Consider the following 10,867-nt stretch of genomic DNA (forward strand, 5'->3'; position numbering starts at 1 on the left):
TCTAACTAGACAAAAAGATTTCATCTATGCTTTTAGGCAATAGCAAATGAAATTTGAAAGATTCTAAATATTTCAACTTAATATTGTAAAATAATGAAAATTATCTGATTTTTTATTTTTTATATTCTTATTTTGTAAAAGCACTTATAGCCTATACTATAATAAGTGCGCTATACCCCTCAGAGTCTGAGTTAAATTTGAAACTGAAATTTGATAATTTAGTTATCTAATAAAAAAAAATAGGTATTTTGCGCTATAATATCAGTGGGACCAATGAGCCTCCGGGGGTTGTGTCCCCACCAGAGTTTCACTCTGGAGCTTCAGGCGATCCCATGTTTATCATAGACCAATCCACACTTTACAAAAGTTATGTCCCTTGGCCGCCATCTTTGGAGAAAATCCCATATATTTCTCACAGTAGCCTTTGTAGTTTGGAGGGTTGTAACTTTATCATTTGACATTAGAAATCTGTTTCCGCTGTGAATTTTATTGCCCCAAGTTGGGGCAACCCACACATCGAAGGACTATATAAATTAAATTCCAAGAGATTTCTTCACAGGACGCCCAAATATTTGGTTGCATAAAGAAGGGAAAAGTTGTTTTTTCCCTTTTGACCTTTGGGTTGACCTCGCAAAGGGGAACAACTTTTGCAAAGTGTGGATCTGTTGCCGCCCATTTTGATCCGCCTTTTTTTTTAAAAATTTATTCAGCGCTCCATGCGGCCACGACAGTAAACCAAGGGCAGATCACTCAGAATTGCCGACGCTACACCTCTGGAAAAAATGGCGAAGGGTGAGTGAAGCCGGTAGAATTATTTGTAAGATAAAGAGAGCAAAAGTCGCTTGCATAGTATATGTTAAGCAGTTTCCATAAAATATTGACGGTTTTTAAACAAAAGACAAACATGATACGATGCAATTTTATTGAAGAAAATATATTTTTAAAGCACACCAACCGTCAGCAAAATTGAACTGCCACGTGTTTCTTATTTGTTGGTCGGTCATGATAGAACTCGTAATGCTACCAGTATTGATAGACGTAAATAAATGACAACAACCCTATTCAATTTTATTTTTTCCGATGTTAATTTAACAGTTTAAAGCATTGAATAAAGGATATCATTTCCTGTCCAAAAATACTACTTGAGCCCCCCCCCTCCTGCCGCGTTTTATTTTTTCATTCAGTGTTGCTGCGATGTATTAACGGCATGGACTTACTATGCCGATGTTCCCTATGCATCTTATAACTTCCTCATAGTTGGGCAATAGTTTGGCAATATTTATTTCCTGTCCAACATTGGAAATCATTTGTGCAATTTGGAAATTCTTTGTTTTACTTTTGTCACGTTTTGTGTCAATTAATTAACTCATTCATGATAGCTGGCCTGCAATACTGCTCTTTTGCAAATGGACATTGTTTGCAAAAGTTTTGAATTGTAGAAAAAATAGGATAATGACATTCATCAAACATTCAATTTTGCCCTGCAAATGTGTTACACATGTGGAATTTATCATGGCTGCAGGTTTTCAATTTGTGTTCCATCTGATTTTCAATGCATGTTCTAGGTAAATAATTGATATGTTCTGGCATTCGCTCTAGAAAAAATCTCTATCAAAATTAGGAAGGTTAGGATTAAAAGATTTTAGACATAGGGTATAATGAATATGTTGTCATACATTAGATCTTAAGGAATTCTTTGATGTACATTTCAGTGACGCCAATACTATATTTATTTGCTGTCGCTGTTGTGGGACAAGCCCTCACCCCCTCAACATTCCTCACAACGATAGACCAAGACAGACTGAAGAAAGTCTTCAAGTCATCCACACCATACACCGATCTCCCAACAGTCCACTACTCAATTTTGGGACTGAAATTACTGGGTGATACCAGTATTAATAATCAGGTCAGTGCTAAAAACGAACTTCTGAAGTTCTAATTTTTGGGGGAGAGGGAGAGATGTTTTAAAAATTTCATGATGCAGGATGAATTGGTTTGAATAATTTGTGAATTATTTTGTTGACAGGAAATATGCAGCACCATTACAAAACTGGTCGATAACAAGAGTGTTGCATCTCTGTACCACGCATCAGCTGCAGCAAAAGGTGTGGGCAACTGCAAGGTGAGGCTGAAATACTCTACTTCAGGGGATTTTGATGAGCTAGCATTTACTTTCTACTGCATGTGCTATAAATATTTTTTTTTTTCAAAAGACAAAATGGATAAAAAAGGCAGAATTGATCTTAAAATTTTAGGAGAAGAATCTTAAATGCAATTTATATTAATTAGATGTTTGACAAAGGAAAAATTCACTTTGATTGATCGCAGTGTCTCCAAAACTAAAGCAGAGAGACGGAGAAAGTAAAGCTAGTTGTTTGTTACAGTTTCCTGTTGGCGATGCCCAGAAAGTGCTGAGTGATGCCATCAAGGACTCAGTTCCTGTAGCTGATATTTTCTATGCATTCTCTGCCTTGAAAAATTTAGGCTTGCAAGGTGAGATAATTTTGTCATCATTCATTTGATAGATTGATATGCAGCTGCAGATTTATTCGAAATCCAAGCATCAGGGCTGCATTTTACAAAAGAACTTACGACAGAGTCGTAAATTTTTTCAGTCTCATGGAATGATATTTAAGAAATAAAACGTAGACATAACCATATTTATGAAACTACTCTAATGTCCATAATAATATTTTACAGGTATGAAAATGATATATTGATTAGTTAGTTTTTAATTAGCATTTATTAATTTGGTCGTAAGTCGTAAGTTCTGGTGTAAAACGCAGCCCAGAGCTGTAATTGTCCATTAGTTTATTAACCTAAGTTTTGGTTTTCTTTCTTTGCAGTTGATAATGCAAAAGTCACATCAGCTTTAACAGAGGCACTCAAGAAGGATGATTCACCTCAAAGGTAATTATTTTTATACAGAACTTTTATTCTTTTAAGTTGTGGTGCTTATATTTACTTTGTTTAGAAGAGATTTTATCGAAATAAACATCTCGATTTGTATTAACTTGTCAAATGAATGAATTATATTGTGTAACTTTTGCTCTCAGTGCTGGGTATGGTTTCTTTGTTGCCTCACAACTGACTGGAGATACAAAGAAGATCTTTGACAGCATTGAGGACGTAGTAGCCCAAGCTGATGAAGTCGATGATAAGTATTTACAAGTAAGTATGAGACAGTACTATAGACGCACCGACCCAATGTTGACCGCCTCCTCCCTGTTGGACTCTGTCTGACTGTGGAGGAAGTTGTCTGTGTGGCGTATGGGAGCTGAATGTCTCCTTGGAGACTTGAGGTGTATTCCCGTTCCACATCATTGGAGATGAACCTTGTCCCCTGACCCCTAGGGGTTGGGTGTGGACAGGGCCCTGTATATTCCATCACCTTCCCAGATGTCACTCTGTGATGATGACTGGGGAGAAAAACCATACAGGGTACAGTCTACAGTATCATTGTATAATGATCTTTCTAACGTTGGCATTCAAAATGGTTTAAAATTTCAGATTCTTTTGTTCAGAATAATTCCATGCATTGCAATTGTAATGTTGGTTTAGGCCTAAGAAAAAAAATTGTTTGTTTCCGCTTTCCCGAACGACCCTAGCTTTTACCCCCCGACTCAAAACTTTTTGAAAGGATTTTTGATGGGAAAACGTTTATTTATCCGATTTGGGAAAAAATTACTCAAAATTTTGGTCACAAAAACGCTTGAAGCAGTTACTCTTCTCACATCAGTGTAACACAAACGTTTTGTTTCAAAATGGCTGTATGTTTCCATGTGTTGTAGATTTTAATAATGCTCTCATCGTTGGCAGAGGAAGTATCTGATATATAATATCATATTTGTGTTTTCTTAAGACCAGCTTAATAGTCAGGAATGATATTAAAAGTATTTCTCATTTTATACCATTCAGCAGTGTCAGTATCTTACCGGCAATATTAAAGGGCAAAAAAAATATTTGAAAAAATGGAAAAAATTTCCTACCGACCGACCCTACATGAAAGCAGAAACAAACCATTTTTTTGGTTAGGCCTTAGAATATATTTCATTTTTTTTTTAAGATCATTAATTCTTGTTTCCTAATTATACTTAGATGAAAAATTGAGATTCAGTAATTGATGAAAATGTAATCCTTTTTGAAATCTTTTGTATTAACCAATGTGAAATCATTTAAAAAAAAATTTCTTTCAAAATTTATGCTTTGCATTATATGAATAATGCTTAAAAAAAAACCCACAACAAATCTTTGTTTATTTTGCAGTTTGAAGGTGGGCTTTACACCACAGCGTTAGTTGTAGATGGGGCTTACAAGCTGGCAGCTAAAGAGAAGAAAGCTCCCACTATGTCTGATGTAAGTAGAACAACTATTACATGCAATTTGCATTCATAATTTTTCTGAGGGAAGAAAAATATTTCAAGGTTAATTGGTGGTGATTTATGTTAGTCCAGTGAAAATCTAAACGAGGAGAGATTTGTGCTTACAATCTTGTCCGACATGTCGCTGGAAGATAAAAGTTCACACAGAATAAGCCATGGAGGTGATTTTGTGCACTCTGTGGAAGAAGTTGTGAATACAAGAATTCAATCACAGCTGTTAATGAGAGATGGTTATTAATACGAAGAAATGGCTGGTATTGTGAGTGAATGGATATTGTAATGCAAGTGCTTTTATTATTTTGCAGGACAAGGTGGTCAAGTTTGCTAACTACTTTTTGAGTAGGAAACATGTCCATCAGCTGAGAGCAGCTTACCAACTGGTGTCTGTCATCAAGACTCTCACAGACAATCAGGTTAGTCTATACCCCAGTCTGATTTTCACGCTCATTAATGTCACAAAATGCATTTTATAGCCTAGATTAAGCTTTTGTTGTATGGTCTAATCAAGCATTTATTTTGCCTTTTAGTTCCACATTCCTGTTGCCATCACACTGGCAAGCCCAGTAGCAGTGACTTCTTCATCCCCAAATGTAAAGGTAAAGTATTAATAAACACCAAAAATTAATGAAAATAATGGAATTTTAACTTTGAAGGCTGCTAAGTCTTTAAAGTTGGTTAATGTTGTTATTGAAATTGTTATTGAAATGCCCAATGTTGACCACTTCCTCCCAGTTGGACTCTGTCTGACTGTGGAGGAGGTTGTCTGTGTGGCGTATGGGAGCTGAATGTCTCCCTGGAGACTTGAGGTGTATTCCCGTTCCACATCATTGGAGATGAACCTTGTCCCCTGACCCCTAGGGGTCGGGTGTGGACAGGGCCCTGTATATTCCATCACCTTCTCAGATGTCACTCTGTGATGATGCCTTAGGAGAAAAACCATACAGTGCACATATTATCTATAGTTAACGTTCATATCTTTTGATGTTAGAAAAATTAATAAAAATGGCCAAGTGCAAGGTTATGAATAGTGTGTGGTGTTTTTTTGGTATGGATGACATTGAAAGTATTCAACGTTTTGTTTCAGGTACAAGTGACTAACCTTTTGGGAGGAAGCATCGATTCTCTAACTGTGACAGCAGACAGTGCCAAACACATCAGCAGTGAGGCCATTGTGTTGAGCAAAAAACCATTCACAGCTAAGGACAGGTAAAGTAACAGAACCAGTGTAAACTTGTACTCCATTAACAATTCAAATCTGACAGAAGTAAAGTCTTATTTGCACATTACATGTTTGTTAGGAGCTTGTCAGGATTTCTTGCCATTAATTTGCTTAATCAAACATACGGATCATGCATATACTTTGAGCACTCGTAATGTTCCAACATCAAAAGAATTTCGAACTGGCTAATTGGTTATTTTATTAAAGACTTCTTACAGAGGACTTTGTAAATGCAGAAGTTATGAATTGAAACCTTGTCCTAATTGATATATGTACTTGACAATGTATTACATATATGTTATTTTGGAATGTTATTCTAAACAAAACCTCTGTATTTTTCCAGCTCAACATATGAACTGAACTTTATGCAAGCTAAACCAGTGCGTGGCTTTTACAAGATTATTATAAGTGCAAAACCCAGCAAGGAAGACAAGAAGTTGCTTGGCCTAACAGGGGCAGAGGTAAAGATTCAATAACATTAGCAACTCTTTAAGAACTTCAAGCATTGATATTGCAACCCAATGTTGACGGCCTCCTCCCGGTTGGACTCTGTCTGACTGTGGAGGAAGTTGTCTGTGTGGCGTATGGGAGCTGAATGTCTCCTTGGAGACTTGAGGTGTATTCCCGTTCCACATCATTGGAGATAAACCTTGTCCCCTGACCCCTAGGGGTCGGGTGTGGACAGGGCCCTGTATATTCCATCACCTTCTCAGATGTCACTCTGTGATGATGACTGGGGAGAAAAACCATACAGGGTACATTTGATATTATATATTGCACTTGTTACTATTTTATTAGAATACAATGTGATCATTTTTCAATCAATACGACCAGTTCAGTGATTATTAGAATATAACATGTTTGTGATTGTTTGATTTCAAGGGACATTTCTTGTGAAGTAGGCATTATATTAAATCTACAGGTTGTAAGGTACATATTTTGTATTAATAATAGGGGTTCATCTGTTAAACCCACAAAAATCAAGCCATCAAAATTCCTAGGATTCTACAGGAGTAGTTTCATAATTTATTTGCTATATTAAAGGAGATTATGCACGAATTCTTTATACTCTTTCTTGTCCATTTGATGTTCTGAAACAAAGGTTGAATCATTAAAATAGATAAAATGACACAAAAGATAATGCAACCCAATGTTGACCGCCTCCTCCCTGTTGGACTCTGTCTGACTGTGGAGGAAGTTGTCTGTGTGGCGTATGGGAGCTGAATGTCTCCCTGGAGACTTGAGGTGTATTCCCGTTCCACATCATTGGAGATGAACCTTGTCCCCTGACCCCTAGGGGTCGGGTGTGGACAGGGCCCTGTATATTCCATCACCTTCTCAGATGTCACTCTGTGATGATGACTGAGGAGAAAAACCATACAGGGTACAATTCACTCTCTTTTCCCTATAACAAATCAAAAGTGCTATTTTATGATACAGAGATATTTATAACAAAACTTAATGTTGTTGCTTACCCTGAGGAAGACATTTGTTATTCACAGAAATCAACTCTGTGGGTAAAGAAAAAATCAGGGACATTAACTGGTGACCCCGAAACAGTTATTGAATTAGTTAATATCTGTGTGAGTCCCCAAACAACTTGTCATATTTATGCCTTTAGGTTATTTGCTAAAACATTTCTAAGACCCCACATATTCAATCGCTGATCATTAATTTATTATAAAGGTTGAAGTGAAAGTGACTACGCAAGTGTCCATTGAGAATGTGGAGATAGGAGTAGCAGATAAAGACCAAACTACAGCAGCAAGAACTACAAAGTAAGGGGCCGTTCTCTTTGTTGTCTTTAGTGTTAGTTAGATCTTTTTACCCAATGTTGACCACCTCCTCCCTGTTGGACTCTGTCTGACTGTGGAGGAAGTTGTCTGTGTGGCGTATGGGAGCTGAATGTCTCCCTGGAGACTTGAGGTGTATTCCCGTTCCACATCATTGGAGATGAACCTTGTCCCCTGACCCCTAGGGGTCGGGTGTGGACAGGGCCCTGTATATTCCATCACCTTCTCAGATGTCACTCTGTGATGATGACTGGGGAGAAAAACCATACAGGGTACAGATCTTGTAGGCAAAATGTAGTAATATGTTTATTTTAAAGATATTGGTATATTGTAAAGTTAGTTATAAATGTGGATATTGTTTGATTATAGAGTTCAATATCCAGGCAAGGCTTCAACTGTGTTTGAAGCTGACTACCATCAGAAGATCATTGTAAAATTCCAACTCAAGGACAAAGCTGATGGAACCAAGATGTCTGCCCATCAAGTAAGGCACCTATACTTCTGCTTCAGGTGTTTTTAAAAAAATTTTTTGCTAAAAGCCCATTTTTCATTGTAAAGATAAATATTTCAATCATGTTCCTTGTTGTTTTCAGACATTCCTTAAACTTACAAACCAAAAAACAAACCAAGAGATAATATTTGTAGCAGATGCTGCCAGCAACAAGTTTGATTTGGTAAGACTTTACACGCTTAAACAGAATATTTTTTTACTCTTATAAATAAAGCTAATTTCTTTTTCCAAGTAAATTCATTCTCTTTCTTTTTAAAAGTTGTTCAACTTAAAGTATTAAAAATTTACGCAGATGTGTTAAAAATTTGTTATCTAGTCCTAGTATGACATTTTCTTTGACAGGACATTGGCAGTAGTGCAGGTCAATTTGGACATCTCTCTGGAAAATACAGCATGGAACTGATCATTGGAGATGCAGTTATTGAGAATCCATTTTCTTGGGCTCTTGTAAGTAAAGTTTGATTCTTCAACTCTTACCCAATGTTGACTGCCTCCTCCCTGTTGGACTCTGTCTGACTGTGGAGGAAGTTGTCTGTGTGGCGTATGGGAGCTGAATGTCTCCCTGGAGACTTGAGGTGTATTCCTGTTCCACATCATTGGAGATGAACTTTGTCCCCTGACCCCTAGGGGTCGGGTGTGGACAGGGCCCTGTATATTCCATCACCTTCTCAGATGTCACTCTGTGATGATGACTGGGGAGAAAAACCATACAGGGCACATTTGATATTGTACAATTAAGGGGTTGTTTGTTTTGAATGGGAAAGTTTGGAAAACTTCATTCAGAATAACAGACTCGCATCATTTCACACAAAAAGAAATACATGTATGAGAAAAAATATCCTTGTTTGAACAATTTTACACATAGTAATTTATATACCTGAACAATTCTTTTCAGGGTGAAGTTAGCCTTAACTTCCCTGAAGGTCAGACTCCTAAAGACAAGGGATTGGATCGCTATGCCAAGAAACCAGAAATCAAAGTAAGGGAGCACCATTCTTCAAATTTTGACACTTTTTGTCCCAATAAATAATGATTGAGAACATGGCTTCATATGAGAAAAAACCTTTGTTTTAGGTTTTTAATGTTATCCAACAAGCATTAAAGAGAAAGACTGACTGAAGAACAGTCATTCTAATGCATTAACTTTTATCACCAGATTTAGTCTAAGTTTGCATTATAAGAGGAGTTGTTTTTGTTTTAGCACCTGTTCCGTGAGCCCGAGAAGCGCCCTGCTGCTGTGGTGTCCACCGTCTTTACCTTCCTTGTCCTGTCCCCTGTTCTTATCCTGGTCCTCTTGGTGAGTCAATACAAACTGTCTAGTAGCTTACAAAATTTCCTACACCCTTTGTCATTGTATGCTCCATATTAATGATTGAGAACATTACTTCATAATCAATAAGGCCATTAGACCTTTATGATTTTGATTTTAAGTTCAGAATAACTATTTTCTTACATTCTTATAATTTGATAATTCACTGGAGTTTTCAATTGGTAGTTTTGATTTTAAAACATGAATTTCTTTGCAGTGGATGAAGATCGGTGTCAATGTCTCCAATTTCCCAATGTCCCTCAGTGGTGTAGGATTCCATCTCTGTCTCGCAGGTACAGTAAATTAGTAAACTGTTTTATCTGAATTTAGAGATTTTAGATTAAGATGGAATTTATGTAAGTCACCACAGGTATTTGAAAAAGTTCACGACATTCTGGATTTGTTGATTTCAGCCATCTTTGGACTGTACTACTTATACTGGGTTGAGCTGAACATGTTCCAAACAGTCAGATATCTGGGCTTGCTGGCACTGCCCACTTTCATATTTGGAAATAGATTATTAAGTGGAATAGCTTCCAAAAGGTAAATTGACATTCTATTTAATTTTATTTTCATAATATCATGTTAGTGAGTAGTTGTTTGAACAGGTACTTTAATTTGTTTGCCTAGTCAATTCAACTCTATTGAGTTCAACAAATCTCTTATCTGTTAATTGTTGGTTGATATTAAAGTACATGACCAGATTTCTGCCTTTCAAGACTCTCCCATCAAGGACTAGTTTAGATTTTTGTTCAGATTGCTGTATAATCTTTTTAATTTCTTGTGAGCAATTCACTGATTGCTATTTTTTTATTTCAGAAAAGGCGAGAAGAAAGTGTGAAGAAGAAATGAACTATTAGGAATTAATATAATTTTTACATGAAGAAATAAATATATTTTATGTTATGTATGTGTATGTTACTTATTCTGTAAATTTTTTTAAATTGTTTTTTTTCTTGTTTAAAAGTAGGTTTGTTTGAAACTTAGAAACTTTGTTGATAACTGAAAGGGGAATAACTGATTTGTACATTCATAAATCAAATCTGACAAAACTTAATAATTCATAACTTATATACAGCGAATGTGTCCTCTCTTGTTCCTGATGGAGTCCAAGATGTAAGAGAGATGCAATCCTTCATTTCAAACTGTACAACTATTCATTTCTTTCATGGAAATAAATTTTGTATAAAACTACACTGTCTTGGTTGCATTTCACAAGAAACTGGGTTGTTGACTCCGATTCAGCAAAGGTGAAACTGAACATGTACTCATGAGAATGTACTAATCATGTACTTCAGTTACCTGATATGGATGAGTTTTTCTTTGTGAAGAGGTCATACTAGGATATATTTCCAGTAGGTTGAAACTGATGCAAGTGACAGGAGTCGCTAAATAGCTGTAGTATGTTTCAAGATCATGTGTCCAACAATATTTGTTGATTTTCTTATTTAATATATATACCGGTAATGTGAAGAGTGGTTTAAATCAATATGAAAAAAAAGTCCCAAAATTTTCTTGCCCTGAAAAGAAACTGATGAGTAGAGACTCGTACAGGGATTTATTATGGAAAATTTTGACAAGTTCTTGGAGCACCTTCCACAAATTTTATTCTGATAGAAAAGGTACAGATACCTTCATGTGGTTTAAATTTGT

At 36.3% G+C, this 10,867-nt stretch overlaps 1 protein-coding gene and 6 non-coding genes across 8 annotated transcripts; all 7 read left to right on the forward strand.

Annotated features, from left to right (window-relative positions):
• The first annotated feature begins 710 nt into the window (after nucleotides 1-710).
• On the forward strand, nucleotides 711-10,408 carry LOC128167925 (dolichyl-diphosphooligosaccharide--protein glycosyltransferase subunit 2-like). Of its 2 annotated transcripts, XM_052833928.1 has the most exons (20): nucleotides 711-792; nucleotides 1,713-1,906; nucleotides 2,027-2,122; nucleotides 2,385-2,493; nucleotides 2,847-2,910; nucleotides 3,057-3,171; nucleotides 4,267-4,356; nucleotides 4,688-4,795; nucleotides 4,910-4,978; nucleotides 5,467-5,588; nucleotides 5,945-6,062; nucleotides 7,288-7,379; nucleotides 7,764-7,878; nucleotides 7,988-8,068; nucleotides 8,248-8,352; nucleotides 8,801-8,884; nucleotides 9,107-9,202; nucleotides 9,432-9,507; nucleotides 9,628-9,757; nucleotides 10,034-10,408. In XM_052833928.1, exons 1-20 carry the CDS (start codon nucleotides 783-785, stop codon nucleotides 10,053-10,055), a joined length of 1,896 nt encoding a protein of 631 aa, XP_052689888.1. In that variant the 5' UTR covers nucleotides 711-782; the 3' UTR covers nucleotides 10,056-10,408. The 2 variants fall into 2 exon arrangements, with proteins under 2 accessions (XP_052689888.1, XP_052689879.1); XM_052833919.1 differs by lacking the exon at nucleotides 711-792 and having other exon boundaries at nucleotides 1,685-1,906.
• Nucleotides 3,205-3,449, forward strand: LOC128170254 (small nucleolar RNA SNORA73 family). Its single transcript, XR_008241763.1, has one exon. It is a non-coding gene; the product is annotated as a small nucleolar RNA SNORA73 family (small nucleolar RNA).
• On the forward strand, nucleotides 5,091-5,335 carry LOC128170258 (small nucleolar RNA SNORA73 family). The gene has a single exon (XR_008241767.1). It is a non-coding gene; the product is annotated as a small nucleolar RNA SNORA73 family (small nucleolar RNA).
• On the forward strand, nucleotides 6,120-6,364 carry LOC128170253 (small nucleolar RNA SNORA73 family). The gene has a single exon (XR_008241762.1). It is a non-coding gene; the product is annotated as a small nucleolar RNA SNORA73 family (small nucleolar RNA).
• Nucleotides 6,749-6,993, forward strand: LOC128170252 (small nucleolar RNA SNORA73 family). The gene has a single exon (XR_008241761.1). It is a non-coding gene; the product is annotated as a small nucleolar RNA SNORA73 family (small nucleolar RNA).
• On the forward strand, nucleotides 7,430-7,674 carry LOC128170255 (small nucleolar RNA SNORA73 family). Its single transcript, XR_008241764.1, has one exon. It is a non-coding gene; the product is annotated as a small nucleolar RNA SNORA73 family (small nucleolar RNA).
• LOC128170256 (small nucleolar RNA SNORA73 family) lies at nucleotides 8,383-8,627 on the forward strand. Its single transcript, XR_008241765.1, has one exon. It is a non-coding gene; the product is annotated as a small nucleolar RNA SNORA73 family (small nucleolar RNA).
• Nucleotides 10,409-10,867: the final 459 nt, after the last annotated feature.

The sequence above is a fragment of the Crassostrea angulata genome, chromosome 1 (genome assembly GCF_025612915.1).
Source record: "Crassostrea angulata isolate pt1a10 chromosome 1, ASM2561291v2, whole genome shotgun sequence".
Classification (NCBI taxonomy): Eukaryota; Metazoa; Mollusca; class Bivalvia; order Ostreida; family Ostreidae; genus Magallana; species Magallana angulata.